This window comes from Nyctereutes procyonoides, unplaced genomic scaffold (genome assembly GCF_905146905.1).
Source record: "Nyctereutes procyonoides isolate TBG_1078 unplaced genomic scaffold, NYPRO_anot_genome, whole genome shotgun sequence".
Classification (NCBI taxonomy): domain Eukaryota; kingdom Metazoa; phylum Chordata; class Mammalia; order Carnivora; family Canidae; genus Nyctereutes; species Nyctereutes procyonoides.
In genome coordinates this window covers 45726362-45746243 of record NW_026575020.1, presented here as the reverse complement: position 1 = coordinate 45746243, position 19882 = coordinate 45726362, and the positions used below count along the sequence as shown (strand labels likewise).

At 34.6% G+C, this 19882-nt stretch overlaps 1 protein-coding gene across 5 annotated transcripts in view; it reads right to left on the bottom strand.

Annotated features, from left to right (window-relative positions):
* TANC2 (tetratricopeptide repeat, ankyrin repeat and coiled-coil containing 2) overlaps positions 1-19882 on the bottom strand; it is a 366267-nt gene that overhangs the window by 138148 nt on the left and 208237 nt on the right. For all 5 annotated transcript variants that reach the window (XM_055321616.1, XM_055321584.1, XM_055321595.1 and 2 more), the window contains 2 exons: positions 9921-10069; positions 3728-3914 (listed from right to left, as the gene is read on the bottom strand). In XM_055321616.1, the coding sequence (XP_055177591.1) occupies positions 3728-3914; positions 9921-10069 (336 nt within the window). The remainder of the gene's footprint in view (positions 1-3727; positions 3915-9920; positions 10070-19882) is intronic.

Below are 19882 nucleotides of genomic sequence, written 5' to 3'. Positions count from 1 at the left end.
TTCTTCCAACTCAAATTGCATTAAAAAAAAAGAGAAATCATTTCTCAAGATAAACTGTTCATATATAATTTGTTAACTATTCTACAGTTGAAGTAATTTTATGACCAGATATTATTCTCATTCTTCTAATTTTGCAAGCAAATGTTTCAGTATTTATACACATTAAAAAATGGAAGTTCATCATTCTTTTAAATTAGATCTGCTATCCACAAAGGCACTTATGGTACAAGGAACACAATTTTGGAAATTTACCAGAAAAAATAAATAGAGAAACACTGCCAGCTAGAAGTCAAAGCAGTATTCCCTTTTTAATTTTCAGAACATACGAACATTTATTCTGAACATTACATGTGTTACGTTTCCCTCTGAAAGGTAACTATTTGTAAACAGATTTTGTCTGATATGTCAGCACCATCTCTTTTGCTTGGATAAAAACATTTCTAAAGCTATGTTTTATATATGCCAACACAGAGGATAGGCAATGATAGATACTCTAACAAAATCAACAGAAGAACCCAAGAAGAAGTGTGGCTGGGATTATATAAGTCATTTTGCTAAAATTAATCATAAGAAAATTTAAGAGAACAAAATTAGTCAATGGAGAATTCTAATCTCTACTATTTATTCAAAATCTAAAAAATCTAATACCGATCTTGTACTTAAAGGTCACTCTAAGTACTGCCAAAAAAATAATGCAAATTGCCAGGTCAGTCCTTGGTGCCCTCCCCTTCTCCCTTCAGCTCTTCTTTCATTTGTAAACATTTACTTAAGCACCTATTATGCTACCACATGCCGGTTACTGGATCAGGTGCTACAGATACAAATAAGTAAGGCAAAGTTTCTGCTAACAAGAAATAACATATTAACGGCAGGAAGCAGGTCCAAAACGAAATTATTACACCACACATTAAATGCCATGACATCTATATGCTCAGGTGTTATTGGGAACATGGAGTAATAATATATATTGGATAGGAGTTGGGAGTGGAAAACTGAAGAAAGATGGTGGTAGTAGTAGTGACAGAATACGTAACTGAATCTTAAAAAATCCATCGGAGTCTTTCATATGTAAGAGAGAGGAGATTACAGGCAGAATAGTCAATATGAGCAAAAGCAGAGAGGTGAAACAACTGGAATGCATCAGGTAATGATAAAGTCTAATGTTGCTAGAACAATATATACAAGGCTACAAGTAGTGGGAAAGAAAGCTGGAGAAATTGGCCATGGTCAGATCAGGAGGGTCTGGACTTTGTTTTATAGGTAAATGGAGTCAAAGGAGTGATATGATCAGATTTGATTTTTCAGGTAGTTCATGTCCACCTTATAGGTAACAGAATCAAAGTAAGTGATTTTCAGTTAATTTACTTTGGTGGTTGTGTGAAAAACAGACTTGGAAAGGACAAGATAAAAAGCAGAAACAAGACTTACATTTGCATTAATCTAAGTCAAAGATAATGAGGACTGCCAAGGCAATACTAAAAAAGATGAAAATCAAATCCGGGGATGAGAAATTTAGGGTGGGGGAAGGGAAATGGGAAGGATTCCTCTCAGCTTTCTAGCTTAGGTTCCTGTGCATGTAGTGAATATTCTGGACAACTTTATACCAATAAATTTGAAAAAGATAAAAGCCATAACTAAGGAAAACAGATTAAAGAAGAAAGAGAAAGCTTAAAAAGTCCTATAGTATTAAATACAATGAAGTAGTAGTTAGGGGTGCCTACATCACACAGTGAGTTGAGTGACCAACCGTTGGTTTCAGCTCAGGTTTGCGGTATCAAGCCCTGCATTGGGCTCCATGCTCAGTGAGGAGTCAACTTGGGATTCTCTCTCTCTTTCTCTCTGCCCCTTCCCATTGTTCTCTCTCTCTTTCTCAAAAATAAAATACGTAAATCTTAAAAAAAAAAAAACACATAATGAAATAGTAGTTGCAAAAATCTACATGAGTATCAGGTCTGGATTCTTTTAATGGCAAGTCCTACTACATATTCAAGGAACAGATAATTCTAATCTTCCATAAACTATTTCAGAAGTTAGAAAAAGAGGCTACTCTTCCACATTTTATTTCTCTATTTTATTTTGCTAAAATATTTAGTCACTTAATGACTGTATCTTTGTAAAGACTTCTCCTATAAATAAATCACAAATTAGAAATTATCATGCTAAGTCCTGAGGATATATAAAAACTGTAAGACATGAATCCTGCCTTTAAGAAGCTTTGTAATAAGTTTTGAAATCAAGATATGTGAGTCCTCCAACTTTGTTCTCTTTTTTCAAGATTGTTTTGGCTACTCAGTGTCCTCTGAGATTCCACATGAATTATAGGATGAGTGTTTCTATTTCTGCAAAGAATTTTGGATTATGATAGTAATTTCACTGAATCTGTAGATTGCTTTGGAAATATTATCACTTTACCAATATTAAGTTTTCCAATCCATAAACACAGAATATATCTTCATTTATTTAAATTTTCTAAAATTTCTCAAGCAATATTTTATGTTTAATGTACTGGTCTAAGTTTAGTGTACTGTTTAGTGTTCAAGTCTTTTATCTCCCTGGTTAAATTTATTTCTAAGTATTTTATTCATTTTGATGATATTACAATAGGATTATTTTCTTAATTTTCTTTTTGAATTGTTCTTGATTAGCATGTAGAAATGCAACTGGTTCTTGGCTGTTCATTTTATATCCTGCAACTTTGCTGTAAAATATATTCTTTTCATTGGGGCACCTGGCTGGCTCAGGTCATCATCTCAAGATCTTGGGACTGAGCTCCACATCAGGCTCCCTCCTCAGCGGGGAGTCTGCTTATCCCCTTTCCTCTGCCCCCACTACACTACTTATGCTAGTGAGCACTCTCTTGCTCTCTCTCTCAGATAAATAAAATCTTTAAAAAATATTCTTTTCATCTACTTATTTTAAATAAAAAATTCACATGTTGATATATATGCATTTAAGTAGTAGAGATATATTTATTTGCCATGGTATTAATATCTGCTATACCATCTAAATAAATATTTTGCTTTGATAACTTTTAGAAGGAAGCCAAATGAGGAAGAAATATTTTCTTTATGTCTGGCCTTTTCAGCTTTTGTCATTTTTTGACCAACCTCTCCTTCATCCCTTCCCCTGAACCTTTTATCTTCTTTGACTTGCCAACATTACACTGACCAAATTCTTTTATTTGTCTAAGTACTCCTGTCCACTGGCTCATTCTCCCACCTCTCATTTCCTGGTCAATTTGAATGTGCCCTAAGATTCTGTGCTCACTCCTGTTTTCTTCTCTGTGCATCTCTTTTCTTCAGATTCCTCATTTCTCAAAACTTAACTCATTTCCATTTGACTGACTCCCCTTAGTAAGTATACAATAAGCAATACATATATAAAGAACTGAGAGCCTCCATGAAGCTCTACTAGTTCAGTGAGGAATGAACATTTTCCAAACCACTTCTGTTAGCAGATAGATGAATTTACAGGAAGAGGTAGACAAAACTTCTTCTACCCACTCCTTCTTTTATCAAGTAATATCTTTAAAGAAGTGGTTAAGCAGGGAGGGATGCCTTTCATTTTGTTTACCTTTATTTCTCTTTCCAACATCATTAAAAATAAAAGGATACATCATATATATATATCAACAACTCAAAAGCAGAATTTTTGAAAACCTTAAGCTTGTGTAATTATTTTAAAAAGAAAAAAAAATCCAAAATGATTAACATAAAAATGAACTCACCAATAATGCCACTATCTCTGCTTTCAAGGGTAGAGGTTGGACTAGTAACAGCCCCATAGCTGCAATCCTTGGCAGTTGCATTTGTACTGACTGGCGGGAGGGTGGAACAGGGGCTGCTGGCTGGTGGAGACGCAGTGCTACTTGTCAGGGTGGAACAGGGACTTATCCGTTGGGTGATTGCTGAGGTCTGAAAAATTGGAATGAAAAACAAACAAGATAAACTGATCAGCTGTTAAAGTAAAATGTATCTTATGGCAAAACATACGCTTTGATGAGAAAAAGAAGAAAAATCTTACATACATAGCTTTTACATCTATGAGGTACTAGTTATTTTTTGCCTTCTAGGATAAGATATTCTGCATTGTATAATTAAAGTGCAACTAGATACATTTAACACAAGCAGAGACTATGGCCAGTTTTTCTGCCTAAGAAATTTCTAGTGACAGGTATTCTTTATCACTGCCATGAATTCATAGAGGGATTTTTAAATTAAGCACAAATTGTCCTTGCTTTTTCCTATCAATAAAGCTATTCTGAAGGCACAGAACTTAGTCTTGTTAATACTTTTCTTCGGATGGAAAAAAAATATAAGTGCAGTCAAGAAAAAATAAAAGTAAGGTTTTTAATAAAAAAAAAAAAGCTTTTTTTTTTTTTTATATAGGTGGCTGCCCTGAGTTAGTAAGGGAACGCAGAGAAAAGCCTTATTCTAAAAGTCTATCAAACAACATTCATTTCAAATAGAACTAAATTTCTCTGTAGAAACTGATTAGACTGAGAGTGCTTTGTATCTTAAATGATTCTTATATCTGAGGCCATTTCAATGTTTTTGATGGGAAGGAACGAATAATCACCAAAAAGACTGGTGACAATATATTCTGGCTTACCTAATTTATTGACAAGCCACTTTTCTTTAGCTCTTGTCTACCTAAATAAACTGCTGAAGTAATAAACAAAAGCATGCATTTTTTCAAATACTAAAAAATTTTATCCTTTTCAAAATGTTAAGTGATCAGTGGCAAAACTACTTGAAGGAACACTGATGATAAATTTGACATCTTTTTTTTTTTAATTTTTATTTATTTATGATAGTCACACACACAGAGAGAGAGGCAGAGACACAGGCAGAGGGAGAGGCAGGCTCCATGCACCGGGAGCCCGATGTGGGATTTGATCCCGGGTCTCCAGGATCGCGCCCTGGGCCAAAGGCAGGCGCCAAACCACTGCGCCACCCAGGGATCCCCAATTTGACATCTTTAAATGCTAAATTTAAAAGAAATTTTTCAACTTCTTCACTTATGGAGTCAGTATTTACATTCCTTCCACTAAAATTGAAGATTTACAATTAACTTGACTGGAAAATGTGTTAATCACTAGATATGATAATATTAAGGCTCTTTTACTTATCCTAAAATGAGTTTCAAATACAATCCCTTGTATTTAATCACATGTGTTGAATTCAGGTTCTGATTTTAATTTAAATGCTATAACTAGGTCATAAAAGATCCATTCAATTTAAAGTACAAGTGACACTTTCAGAACCTTGCAACCAAGCAAATCTTTTCAACAATATTAATAATATCAGGAACTGATTTTTGTTAGTCATACCATAAGCCCTCAGATCTATGTCATTTCTCTTCTACTATGTAATTTTTCTCCAGAGGGGGAAAGAGTTTCAATTTCTTTGTAATGTCCTCTATTTTTATAAAATGGTGTTGGCTTACCAGAGCAATGAGTTTTAACTGGGCATGCAGCAGAATCACCTGTAGAATGTAAAAAGTAAGCTCCCCAATGAAATTGACAGTTACAGAGCCCCACACCCCAGACTTACTGAATTAGAATTCTCCCTAGTTAGAATCTAACATGGCAATTTTTAACCTCCTCACTCTCAGTTTAAAAAATATGTGGGTAGATGAAACGAACTATACTAGGGTTTGTTGGTTTTTTTTTTTACGTTGAATATATCTATAGTCATTCTATATTGAAAAAGTTCCATTTTGGTATGAATCTATTACTTCCACAGCAACTTATTTCCATTTTTAGACAAGATTCTCAGTCTGTTCTTTGAGAAAGGAAACTGTATTATATACATAATACAGCCACTGTTGAGGTTAAGCCTAAACAACACTTAACTACTTTTACTACAAGTTGTTTTCTATAAAATAAAGCTTGTATCACAGAATGTATGCTTTAAAAGCTTTAACTGTTAAAAAAAAAAAGCTTTAACTGTGAAAGCAAAGCTTAAAGATTAAACCATTTAGAAAGTAGATATTTGTTCATGAGTTATGAATTAAAAAGTAGGTTTCATATTTATTTAAAGAGGCTAGTTAATGATATAGAAATCTTTTCTAGGCACAGAAAGACAACCTTAACTGTTCTCCATGCTTTAAGCTAAAATGGACATCTAAGTAAACTCCACTCATAAAACCTTTCAGTGGTTTTTTCATTGTGTTCTCTGGAAGGATCACAAACTCCCAGTCTGGTTTCTTAAAGGTTCTACAAATGTACAAGGTAAAAACTTGATGCAAGAAATTCCTAAACTACATCCTACTACTCCAGAAACTACTAAGTGAAGGAAATACAGTGGTTGACTATCACTTTCAGTACTTTGTCTTTTGCAAAAAATGATACACACTGACTTGCCTGTGCTGGATTCTGTCCTTTCTAGTATAATTCTGAGGATGCCATTACTATTCAGGCCTTCCTAAACAAAGCAATCTATCTTTGTTAGCATGCTGTTTAGCTCGGAGGAAAGTCACCAAATGAACATGACCTCCTAATTTTTAATAACCTTCCTATGACCAGAAATTCCAATGATCAATTTAGTCACTTCCTCCTGTGGCTCCAAGATAGTTTCATGGTATATTATATTCCAAGAAGGCTATCATGTTAATATTTTAATCTGTTCAATGCTTTACAGTTTAAAAGATTTAATATACTATTTCATTTATTCCTTATCAACGAAGTATAAGGCAAAATGAGTATTATTTCCCTTGTTAAGAAATGTGAATATGAAAACTGCCCTAAAGAATGAAACTTATAATTTCCTCAATCATAGTTCCTGCCTATATTCATACACTAATTATACTGCATAGTATTTTATATCTTTTGTTTATATAGCATTTTATAGCTTACAAAGTAATTTCATATTCATCCTTTAATTTGATCCACACAACAATCCTGTCAGGTATTATTACTTCATATTACACTGGAACAGTATGGTGTAGTTGTAAAGAATAGAGGTTGTAAAAAGCAGACTGTATTTGAATATTATTCCATCATTTTGTGGCAGTGTGTTTCCACATTTTTATCTGAAATGTGGAATATCAGTGGACCTTACCACATTGAGTTGTAAGGAAGCTTACACAAAATAGTGAAAATAAAGCAACTAGTACAATGATTAGCATGTTAGTAAATGCATTTAAATGTCAGCTGTTATTACCTATGAAAAACCTAAAGTTCAAAAAGGTTAAGTGACATGTCTGAATTTAAAAAATCATAGATGGTAGAGTTGGAATCAGGACACAGATTTCCTATTTCCAGGTTCAGGGGCTTTTCTTTTTTCTTTCTTTCTTTTTTTAATTGAAGTATAGTTGACACACAATGTCATATAGCTTCAGATGTATAACAGTGATTCCAACAAGTTTATGTTATGCTATGCTCACCACAAATGTGAGTTTTCTATTATTAGAAACAAGAGGATCCTTGGTAAATACTCATACTGTAGCATCACATTCCTTGGTCATTATTAGAACAGTCACATTTTAACTTTACATATATACCAAGAAAGAAGTAATAAATAAAATAAAAATGGATATTTTACTTATAACAATATCAAAAAAGCCCTTAATATATATCATTCCCATTTTTTATTCACAGGGCATAGCATACCAACACTATTACAATATAAACTGTATAGAGGGCCTGGGTGTCTCAGTTGGCTAAGTGTCTGCCTTCAGCTCAGGTCATGATCCTAGGATCCTGGGATCGAGCCCACCATCAGGCTCCCTGCTCAGCAAGGAGACTGCTTTTCTCTCTACCTCTCCCTGTGCTCCTAGCCCCCACTTGTGCTCTCTCAGACTCTCGCTCTCTGTCTCAAATAAATAAAGTCTTAAAAAAGAGTTATAATATAAACTGATTAACAAAACCATCAATCCCTACCATCATGAACCTTACACTCTTGTATGATACAGACAATAAAACAAAATAAAACAAAACAAAAACCCACAACTAAATATGGAAGATAATATAGTCATGATTAAGAACTCAAAAGAAAATAAAGTAGTAGGATAAGGGGGTATTGTGATGGGCAGGTGCTACCAAAAAATAGTTAAGGAAGGCTTGCCTGAAGAGGTAACATCTGAGCAGAGCACTGAATGAAATGAGCAAGTGAGTTATGGGGGAAACACTTTCCAGTATTAAGGGAATGCTCTGTGTCAGAGGAATGACAGGAAGGCCAGTGTTGTTGCCTGAAAGGGAGAAGGGATAGGCAGTGTAGGAAAGGTAAAAGCAAGGGGTCAGATCAGGTTGTGCCCTTCTGACCATGCTGAAGATTTTAGATTTAATTCTAAACGTGATGGGAAAACAGGGGAAGATTGAGAGCCCAGAAGGAAAAGGATCAGATTCATATTTTACAAGGATCACTGTGGCTCTTATGTGAACAGACTATAGGGGAGCAAGAGTGGAAGCAGAGACATATTAGGAGGCTGTTTATTCATTTTCATTCAGTAAATATTTACTGAGCAGACAAAGCCTACATGATTTGCTGAAAGAAGTGAGTGTGTAATATGACAGAAAACACTCAAGAATGGTTCCAATGCTTTTGTCCTAAGCGTATAGGTAATAGAACCTACTCAGATAGAAAACACTGCAGAAGGAGCAGGTTCTGGGAAAAACTCTAAGAGTTCAGTTTTTGACATTTTAAGTTTGAGCTGTATCTTGGACACACAGGTAGAAAAGGGAGTACAGGTGGCTAGAAATACACAGGAGTTAAGGGGAAAGGCAGGGTTAGAGTAATTCAGGAGTTAAGAGAGAATTAAAAAAAAGAATGGAGGAATTTCAGTATGATTAGACTCTCCAGGCATCTGAATTTTATAAAAACTGCCCAGGTGATTATAATGTGCAGCCAGCAAAACCAATGACTGAGGGAATGAGGACATAAACAGAGAAGTGAGGAGAGAGCTCCGGAACACCTGAATATATGATCTATAAATATATCTGAATAATCCTTGATGACTATGATTTTATGACAAAACATATGACATAGACTCTTCACAAATATTTGTTAAGAATATATAAGATGAAATCAATTTGTCATCTTGTAGAATAAAACGATTCACTACAGGACATACATTTTAAAAATTAAGACCACACAAATGAATCTGAGTCTACTTCCTTTGGTACATTTAAACTAAATAATAGTCAAAAGAAAAAAAAATCTATGAAATAATTTTTTTTTTCAAATTGCTGATACTTTTTAACTTTCTGACATGAATATTTGGATTCTTAATTTTTCAGATTTTCACTTTCTAATATATATAATTCAAAACTAAAATTTTTGAGCACATCTTTAACAAGTTTTATATACTACAAATATGTAGTTATATTTTGTTATTATTTTGTTATATTTTGTTATTATTTCAGTTTAAAATATTTTCTAATTTCTTGTGATTTCTTCTTTGACTGAAGTGCTATTTCAAAGTGTATTAATAGTCAAACGTTTAGGGGATTTTCTAAATTATCTTTTAGCTACCATCTTCAAGGTTATTATTTTGTAATTGATTAATTCTACTATTATCACAGCAACTGTAATCCAAAATTTGCTGAGACCTGCTCAGCATATTGTCAGTTTGGTAAATAATCCATTTGTACCTGAAAATGAAGTGTATTCTACATAATTTCTGGATGTAGTGTTCATATTAAAATGTCAATTGTTTCTTGGCTTTACACTTATTTATTTCCTCATTCACTCCATAAATGAATCAAACCTTTAAAGTGGCTTTTTGAATCTAAGACTGAAACTAAAAAATGTTTCATAAACTAAAGAAATACAGAGATTATGGAAAATTAAGCTATATCTTTAGGGCTCAAAGTCATTCAACAATTGGGAAACACACCTACACACAACCTGCAACATTTTTCCTGGTGTAATAGGCTGATTTATTCCATGTTTCACAGGTACCAGCATGCAGTTTACCTGATTTTCATCCTGTACTTCCATGTTGTATTGGTCACCTGGCTGAACTTCCGTGACTTTCTCTCCAAGGAGGAAACCCAGACGAGTCATGAGTGTGTTTGCTGCCTCATCTACAGATGGAGGGGGACCAAGTTCCTGTTCAGCATCACCTATAACAGGCAGACATTGAAACACATGAATCTTTCAAAACAAAATGGCTTCATTCTGCAACTATTCTTACATTCAATTTGGTCATTCCCTTTGTTTTCATTTTAAATCCAAAATTACAAGGTCCCTGCCTAGACACTGATTTTCCCACTTTGGCATAGTGTAACTGATATATTTTCTCGGATTATCCTTAATGTATCTACTTAAAACCTGGTTTGATAGACTGTTTGTAATTTACTGAATAGAAGTTTCCAATTTTTTGGCAGTTAGGCTTCCAATTCAGTCCTAGTCTTGGGATCTAGTTCCTGCCACAATCCCCACCTTTATTCAGGTTCTTTTCTTTTCTTTTTCTTTCCTCTTACAGTTTATGTAATCTTTTTTTTCAAAAGATTTTGAAATCAGTTCAAGCTTATAAGAAAGTTTCAATAATACAAAAAATATTTTTTTCTTAACCATTTGAAGGTATAGACATGTCCTGTTATCCCTAGTTAGTATGTATGTCCTGCAAGTGCCATATTTATATATTATATTTATAATGCTGTGTTAACTTTGCTCACTTGGTTAAGGTAGTGTTTGCTAGATGTTGCCACTCCAAAATTATATTTTTCTCTTTGTAATGAATAAGTATTTTGGGGGGGACATTTTGCATCCATGCAAATACATCTCACTTCTCAATAAATTTTTAAATTAAAAAATATTTTTGCAGTAAAATATACTTACCAAGATTTTCCATTTTAACTAATCTTACATGTACAGTTCAGTGGCATTAAGTTCATTCACAGTGTTGTACAGCCACTGCCACCGTCCATTTCTAGAATTTTTCATCCTCCCTCAAAGAAACAGCACCATTAAATAAAAACTCCCCATTCCATCCTTACTAGTCCCCCAGCTAACCTCTATCCCACTTCCTGTCTCTATGAATTTGCCTATTCTCAGTACCACATAAGTGGAACCACACAATATTTGTCCTTTTATGTCTTGCTTATCTGAATTTGCATGTTTTCAAGGATCATCCATGTTGTAGCATGTATCAGAACTTCACTCCTTTTTATTAATAAATAATATTCCACTGTATGTATACTACCATAGGTTATTCAACTGATGTTGGACATCTGGGGTTGTTTCCATCTGTTAGGTATTATTAATAATGATAGTATGAACACTGGTGTAAAAGTATCAGTCTGAATCTTTCAATGAACTTTTTGCCCACTATTTTTTAGCATTCACTAATGTTTCTTGGTTAAATTAATTACTACCATGCTTGTCATGTAGTGATTTTTCTAAACCCATTATTCTTTCTACAGTTTAGTTTCTTTTCCTTACCTATTTATCTGAACCAAACAATTCCTATCTACTAATAAGCTATAATCTGTTACTCTCATTATTTGTTTTGTTGCTCCAATTAATTGTCCCAGATTTGGACAGGGGAAGCCCTTTGAATTTGGCTCTTGTAACCTTTAACAAATCCGTGTCATTTTCTGAGCATTATTTTTCTTTCTGGTACAAGATGTTCCAAGCTCATTTTTTACCTTCCCTGTCCTAGCTCTAGAATCAGATGCTTTTCCAAGAAGCCCTGGTTCTTTTTGGTGGAGAAAGGCATATAGAATATCAGGTATACTCATGGCAATTAGGATGCCACCATCCTCCAGATCCACTTGGACAGATATAGGCAGTATAATCATGCACATACATACATACATGTATATATATGTATATTCACACATCTTTATATTCATTTTCACTTATAAATCTGTACATAAATACACTCCCCAAAAGTTCCTGGTGATGCTCAAATTCCAATTCAATTCATAAGGTAAATTCTAGGGGTTTTTTTTCCTCTGAAGTTTTTTTTCCGAAGTTGTAAATTTGCACTCCAATAGTGAGAAATCTGGCTCTCAATGTCCTTGCTTAATCTGTTCCCCCTTCACATACAAATGTCACTGCTGTTCATTGCTGCCCTGCTCTACTCTCCCTCATTGGAATCCTATCTCATGCCACAGGAACTGGACTAGCACTTTCCCCACAGTCAGGGTTATTTTATTTTATTTTTAAGAGAGGGAGAGAGAGTGCACGGGTGTGAGTTGGGGGAGAGGCAGAAGGAGAGAATCTCAAGCAGTATCCCTGCTGAGCTTGGAGCCTGATGCAGGGCTAGATCCCAGGACCCATGAGATCATGACCTGAGCTGAAATGATGAGTCAGACACTTAAACCTGAGCCATCCAGGCCCCCCATGGTCATTTTTTTTATTTGCTATATAATTCATATACCATAAACTCTATCCTCTTAAAAATGTATAATTCCATGGCTTTTAGTATATTCATAAGGTTATACAACCACCCTCACTTTTTTTTTTTAAGATTTTATTTATTTATTTGACAGAGAGAGTGCCAGAGAATACAAGCAGGGGGAATGGCAGAGGGAAAGAGAGAGAAGCAGGCTCTTCGCCAAGCAGGGAGCCGGAAGCAGGGCTTGATCCCAGGACTCCAGGATCAGGACCTGAGCCAAAGGCAGACACTTAACCGAATGAGCCACCCAGGTGTACTCCACCATCACTTTCTAATACTAGAATATTTTAAAAACCCCAAAAAGAAACCCCATTAAGGTTCATTTTTGCTGAAATTTAGACCCCTCTCCCCCAAATGCCTGATCACTGGTATTCATTTTAATACTCTGCTTCCAGACTGCTACATTCTTTCCATATAATTTGCTTTTGAGGTTCTCTATTTAGGCTATTTTTCAATGGTTACCAACTATAGGAATTACTCTTTTAAAACCTTTTGACTGAGGGATGCTAAACAAAGTCAGTATGAGGTTTTTACTTGGACTCACCCTCAAGAGAAACTTATTTCCAAGTAGAGAATTTATAATCATTTTTTGGCCCTTTGGCTAAGATAAATACAAATAGAGAATTTACAGAAATCATACAAAAAGGAGCCAGGGAATGCAAGATGATCTACTCTAAATGTGATGTATAAATAATTTATTTAAACTATCTGCTTAAACTAACTTGATTCATGGTCAACATTTTTTCAGATTTTGTTAGTCTGACTTTATAACAATCTAGGTAGCACAGATCCCATAGGACATTACAAAAATCTTTTTTTTTTTTCTCAGTGAGACATATCCTTTCAATGCAGCAAACATTAGCTATAATGTCATCTGGTTCAATGCCAAAATATAACAGTTTCTTAATTTTTTAGAATATTCAGTCTTATACATTAAACCACTCCATATGGCAAGAAAGTATGATTTACATGGTTATTATCCAGTTTATATTTATCTTAGCTTCTCTACTAAAGTTATAAGCTGGGGTCAGAGGAATGGATTATATGTGTATTTTTATATATTATTATTGAACTCAAGTGTTCTATCTGTGGAAAATCTATATAGAACTTTCACTGAATTTATGTTGGAGTTGAAAAATAGGCTCTATTTTCTCTTCCCTACTTCCTTTCTAAGTCAACAAAAATAGATTTCTTGCCATAGAACAGATATAATAGAATCGGTGTTATTTTTATTTACAAATATTTAAGTTTATATAGTTCGTGCTGCCCTCCTGCCCTCCCCAAGAATGAAAGCTTCTTATTCCTTGATAAAATAAAAAGGTAACTGCTACATTCAAACTGATGAATTACCCTTTCCCTTTCTAAAGATTAAACTAGCTAAGCTTTTCCAAATTCTTCCTGACCTCTATATATTCTGGGGCTCCATTTTGTTTTTTTCTAAGAAGGTATTCTGATAATTATCAAATATTTTCTATGTACACATTAACACGAGGTACCATGAGGATTTATATAATATGAAGGATGTATAGTCATTGACTTATAAAGTTTATAATCTATATGGAAAATAAGACAGATTATATGATTAATTTAACATGGTATTTATTGTATACAAATCACTGAACACTTTTACAAATATTAACTTATTCAGTCTCTATAACAACTTTATGAAATAGGTATTGCTATCCTCATTTTACAGATGAGAAAATTTAGGCACAGAGAAATTAAGTCACCTCATATCCCACAAGCAATAGCAGAGCCATGTTTACAACCCAGGCTCCCTGACTCCAGAATCAATGCTCCCAACTAGTATGTTATATGGCTCCCTCACTGGAAAGTAATATTATAAATAGGTCTAAATAAAAGACAACTTCTTATAAGCCATTGTTTATATATAATATTGTGATATAACAAATACATATTTGTTCCTTGTTCCCAGTTGTTGGAACTAAGCTCCTAAACTATTCGAATTGGCTGAGTGACAGTAGTCAGAGAAGCATCTTTTCTTTTCCATATGTCCTTCTGTGGTGACTTGTAGTGGGTCATTAAACAGCTGCAGGATGGAGGCTAGTTGCCAGAGGAACCAACCATGTGGTTATAGGGTTAGAACTTTCAACGCCCACTCTCCCAACCTACAGGGAGGGGAAAGGGGCTGAAGACTGAGTAAATCGATCATGGTCAATGATTAATCAATCATGTCTACATAATGGACATGTTTAATATTTTCATGGATATGAGGTTTGGAGAGCTTCTAGGTTGATGAACATATCCACATACTGGGAGGATGGTGCATCTAAATTCCACAAGTACCCAAATCTCTGTGCTCAAGACTTTTCTGGACCTCCCCTTACATACCTCTTTATCTAAATGTTCATTTATATCATTAAAGATATCCCTTATAAGGGTTCCCTGGGTGACTCAGTTGGTTTAGCGTCTGACTCTTGACCTCAGCTCAAGTCTTGATCTCAAGGTCATGAGTTCAAGCCCCATGTTGGGCTCCATGCTAGGCATGGAGCTTACTTAAAAAAAAAGAAAGAAAAGAAAAGAAAAGAAAAGAAAAGAAAAGAAAAGAAAAGAAAAGAAATCTCTTTGATAAACTGGTAATACTGAAGTGCTTTCCTGAGTCCTGTAAGCCATTTTGTGATTTTTGAGAATATCATACATAAAAAATTATATAGTATGCAATCTTTTGAGATTGGCTTTTAAATAATTCAGCATAATGCTTTTAAGATCCATTCAAATTGTTGCCTGTTTCAAAATTTGTTCCTTTTTATTTCTGGGAAGTAGTAATATGTTGCATAGATGTACCACATTTTGTTTAACCATTCACCTGCTGAAGGACATTTGGGTTGTTTCCAGTTTCTGGGTATTTTGAATAAAACTACTACAAACATTGACGTACAATGTTTTATGTGAACATAAGCTCTAGTAGACACAGACCAGGAATTCTGCTAAACATACTACATTATACAAAAGAGCTCCCCCTAACGAATAATTAGTTAGCCTCAAGAGTCAACAGTACTGAAGCTGAGAAACCCTGAAAAGCTAAAATCATTTTACTCTTAAAATCTGTCAAACTGTATATATTCTTATTTGTTGTTGTTGTTGTTGTTGTTCTTCTTCTTCTTCTTCTTTTTTTTTTTGAGAGAGAGAGAACTAGAAAGAGAGAGAGCAGGGGGAGGGGCAGAGGCAGAGGGAGAACTAGATTCCCCGATTAGCAGGGAGCCCAACATGGGGCTCAATTCAAGGACCTCAGATCACGACCTACTAAGGCTAAGGCTGAGGCTAAGGCAGGCGCTCAACTGATGGAGCCACCCAGGTACCCTCAATCTGTTATTTCTGAGGATTCCTAGAATTACTTCAATTTCTGGCTCATATTGAATTTTTAGTCTTTAGATTGTTTCCTTCCTGAGTGTGGGGTTTGTTTTCTGCACTACTCAATTCTGTTCCCCCTCTCCCACCTAGAGTACCTGCTCTTGTAACTCTCAAAATTCCTCTTAAATCCTCATATCAAATATTTGCTGTCAAAATGCCTCTTGGAGCACCTGGATAGCTCAGTTGGGTAAGTCTAACTTCGGCTCAGGTCATGCTCTTGGGGTCCTGGTATCAAACCCTGGGTGGGCTACACGCTCAGTGGGATGTCTACTTCTCCCTCTCCGTTTCCCTCTATCCCTCCCCTGTGGTCATGCTCTCTCACTCTCAAATAGATAAATAAAATCTTTAAAAAAAATTCCTCTTCAATCTTCGTACCAAATGTTTTACCCATTTTTTGTCTCATCCATGATCATTCAGGCAACATGAAAAGGATGTCATTTTTATAACCAAACACACCAATTAAGGTATATCCCTAAACAAAGATAGTACTTTCCTTGAGTGGAATTCTACTGTGACTTCTTTAATAATGATGGATTTGGAGTATGATAAACAAAACGAGATGATCACTGTAAGACTATTTTACACAAAATAAATCATACAACCTTCATATATTCTCTGCAGATTAAAACTATTTAAATTTACAGCTCTTATTTTACCTTGGCTATTTGAGAGGAGTGTATTTATGTATTAGGCTTTGCTCCCAGAACACTGAAAGAAGAATACAGCACCATAAGAACTAAAATTTACATGGTAATGGAAAGGTCTAGGAATAGTAAAGAAAACTTATAGAAGAATGACTTCTCTTACTTAATATCAAGATTTAATATAATGCTAAAGCACTTAAGACAGTATGACTGACACAAGCATAAATAAAAAGACCAATGAAACAGAATAAAGAACTGAGAAGCATATCTATACACATATAATTCATCTGATTTTGGCCATCGGTGAGCCACTGCCATATTTGAGTCATAGGATGGTATTTTCAAAAATTGATGATGGATCAATATATGAATAAAAATAAAACCTGCTTCTACCTCATACCATATACAAAAATCAATTCCATATGGATTACAGAACCAAATATGAAAGGTTAAACAATAAATTTCTTGGAAGATAAACTAATAGAATATCTGCATGACTTAGGCCTAGGCAAAGATTTCTTAAACAGGACACAAAAGGCACTTAGCCACAAAAGAAGATTGGTTTTTAGTGGTTTATTAATAAGAAAAACTTCTGTTCACTAAAGACAGCATTAAGATGGTAAAAAGGTAAGCCATAAGGTAGGAAAAGATATCTTTTTTTTTTTTTTTAAGATTTTATTTAGGGCAGTCTGGGTGGCTCAGCGGTTTGGCGCTGCCTTCGGCCCGGGGCCTGATCCCAGAGATCCGGGATCAGGTCCCGCGTTGGGCTCCCTGCATGGAGCCTGCTTCTCCCTCTGCCTGTGTCTCTGCCTCTCTGTCTGTGCACAGGAAGCCCAATGCGGGACTCGATCCCCAGACTCCAGGATCACGCCCTGGGCTAAAGGTAGAGAGAGGCTCAACTGCTGAGCTATCCAGGCGTCCCAGGAAAAGATATCTTTAATTCATATACTCAACAAAGGATTTCTTTATAGAATATATAGAGAACCCATACAAACAACAAGAAAAATAAAGACAATTTCATCAAAAGATGAACAAAAAAAATCTATATAAGAATTTACAAAAGAGGATGTCCAAATGTCCAATAAGCATATGAAAAGCTGGTTCAACATTACTAGAAGATGAAGATAAAAATCACAGTGAGATACTACTACATATGTATAGCGCAGAATAGCACACAAAATAAACAAACCCTGAATAATACAGTGTAAAAAAAATACTTAGATACTGCTATACTGGTAGGAATGTAAATTGGTAGCACTGAATTTGGGAAAAATTTTAAGCCGAACATACTGAAACTCTAGCATATCCACTGCTAGGTATATAAAAGGAAAATATACAAAGGTGTAGCAAATACTCCTAGTAGAATTGTTCATTAATAGGGAAAATTGAAAATGTCTAGCAATAGTAGATATACAATAAAATATGACAGCAATAAAAGACAATCTCATAAATATGCTATTGAATAAAAGAAGAGAGATTCAAAAGAATACATACTAAGTGATTTCATTTGTACTAAGTGTGAAAATTGAGAAAGGAAATAACAGAATGGTACTCATAACAGTGGTTATACTTATATAGAGTGGATAATGATGCAGGGGAAGCATGAGGAAAACTTCTAAAGTGCTGGTAATGTTCTATATCTTGATTTGGGTAATGGGTGTGTTATGGGTGTGTTCCATATGGGGTGCTATATGGGTGTGTTCGTGTCATAGAATTTCATCAAGACTATGCAATTATGACTTGTGCACCGTTCTGTACTTATAGTTTAATTTTAAAAATTACATAAAATGTATTAAGGACACTGGGTTTGAGAATGAAACAATATTCACAATAATCTGGTTTTTCCCTACAAGAAAGAAGTCTAAAATTATGAAAAAAGAAACAATGCTGTATTTTAAAATTTAGTATAAAATTAAGAATTACTTGGCCACTCCTCTTATACCACTCATCAACTTAAAGCAGATCAATGACATACAGGTAGAGAGAAGCCAATGAAAACAAGAAATATTTTATAAATAAAGGAAGTGCTGGAGGCCACAGAGAAAGAAAACAATTAAACTTGTCTTAGAAGGGTGGAGGCAGGAAAAGGAGAGAAGATACCTCTTGGAGGAGGCTATACTCAAAATTCTTATAATAGATGAGGCTGGTTTTGTAACAGAAGAGTTAAGGAAAAAGAGCAGAGGGAGCAATTTTCAAATTCAAATTCTATAAAACTTACCAGTTCAAATACAGAGCTCTAAGTTCAAAACAGATTAAATGCAGTATATTTAATGTTATTCTAAAAGGGTGTTTTAAATTTATTTCTAGAATAATAATACTGATAGTAGTACTAGTAGTAATAACAACAATAACTAACACTTATTGGGATGTTAGTGTCTAGTACTTTTTTCTAAGTGCTTTACATGTATTAAATCACTTAGTCTTCACAATGTTCCCTACCCTACAGTTAGTAAAAGAGAGGCCCATGGAGATTAAGTTCTTGCTTGCCCATGGTTACAGTTAGGTCAGTGACAGAGTTAATAGTGAAATCCAGGCTGTCTGGCTCCCGAGTTTGTATTCTCAATCACCTCATTATTTTGTCAGGAAATATATGATTGCTGAATACAAACTGTTTATATGGTTATTTTATTTACTTTTATCTTTAATAGTGTCCTGATGATAGACAATATAAGAAAACATTCATTAACTCAATAAATATTTACTGAGTATTTTCTGTGTGTCCGGCACTGTGTCAGGTGTTACACGTACATTTATGAACAAGGGGCACAGCCCCTATTCTTAAGGAGGTTATAATCTCATGGAGGAGAACAGAAAATTAATCAATCAATTAAATCATAGTAAATTAAACTATGTGAGAAATACAATGCAGGCAAGAAATAGGATGCTGTAAAAAAAGCAAGTGCTGAACATTTTGGTTCGTATTTTCCTTGATGACACCAATTTTCCTTTCAGAGATGGTTTACACTTTAAATTTGCAAAAAAAGTGTCTTTTATTTAAAGTAGGCAAACCACAGAGGGGTTAGACAATGACTAAAGCTGTGTCAAAAAATGAGTGTCTAATAGCCAATGAATCCAAACCCCTAATCTACATCCCTAACATGGCAGGCTACACAGTCTCAGTGTATAGACTCTCTTAATTCCCTGCATTCTCTTAGCATTTTCACATCAAGTTGTTTACATTTTCCTTTATGATCTGCTAATTATAAACTGCTTGCTCTCATCTATTTCAAAACTCAGAAATTTGTACCACATTTAATCAAATAAAGAAACCCATTCTTTCTTTCCAACAGCGTTCTAAAACCTATGATTAGCTTGGCCCAATTGCCAAAGCAAACCTGGTTATATTTTCAATTCTTAGTTCTTAAATGATTACCTAAACTTTTTCCTTTTCTAATGAATATTGGAAAATGCATGGCTGTTAAAATCAGGGCTGTTATTTGTCACAGTAAGTGCTGAAGTCGGCATGGAGGCTCTGCCACATTCTCCCAAAACGGAGCTCCAGTTTTATTATATAG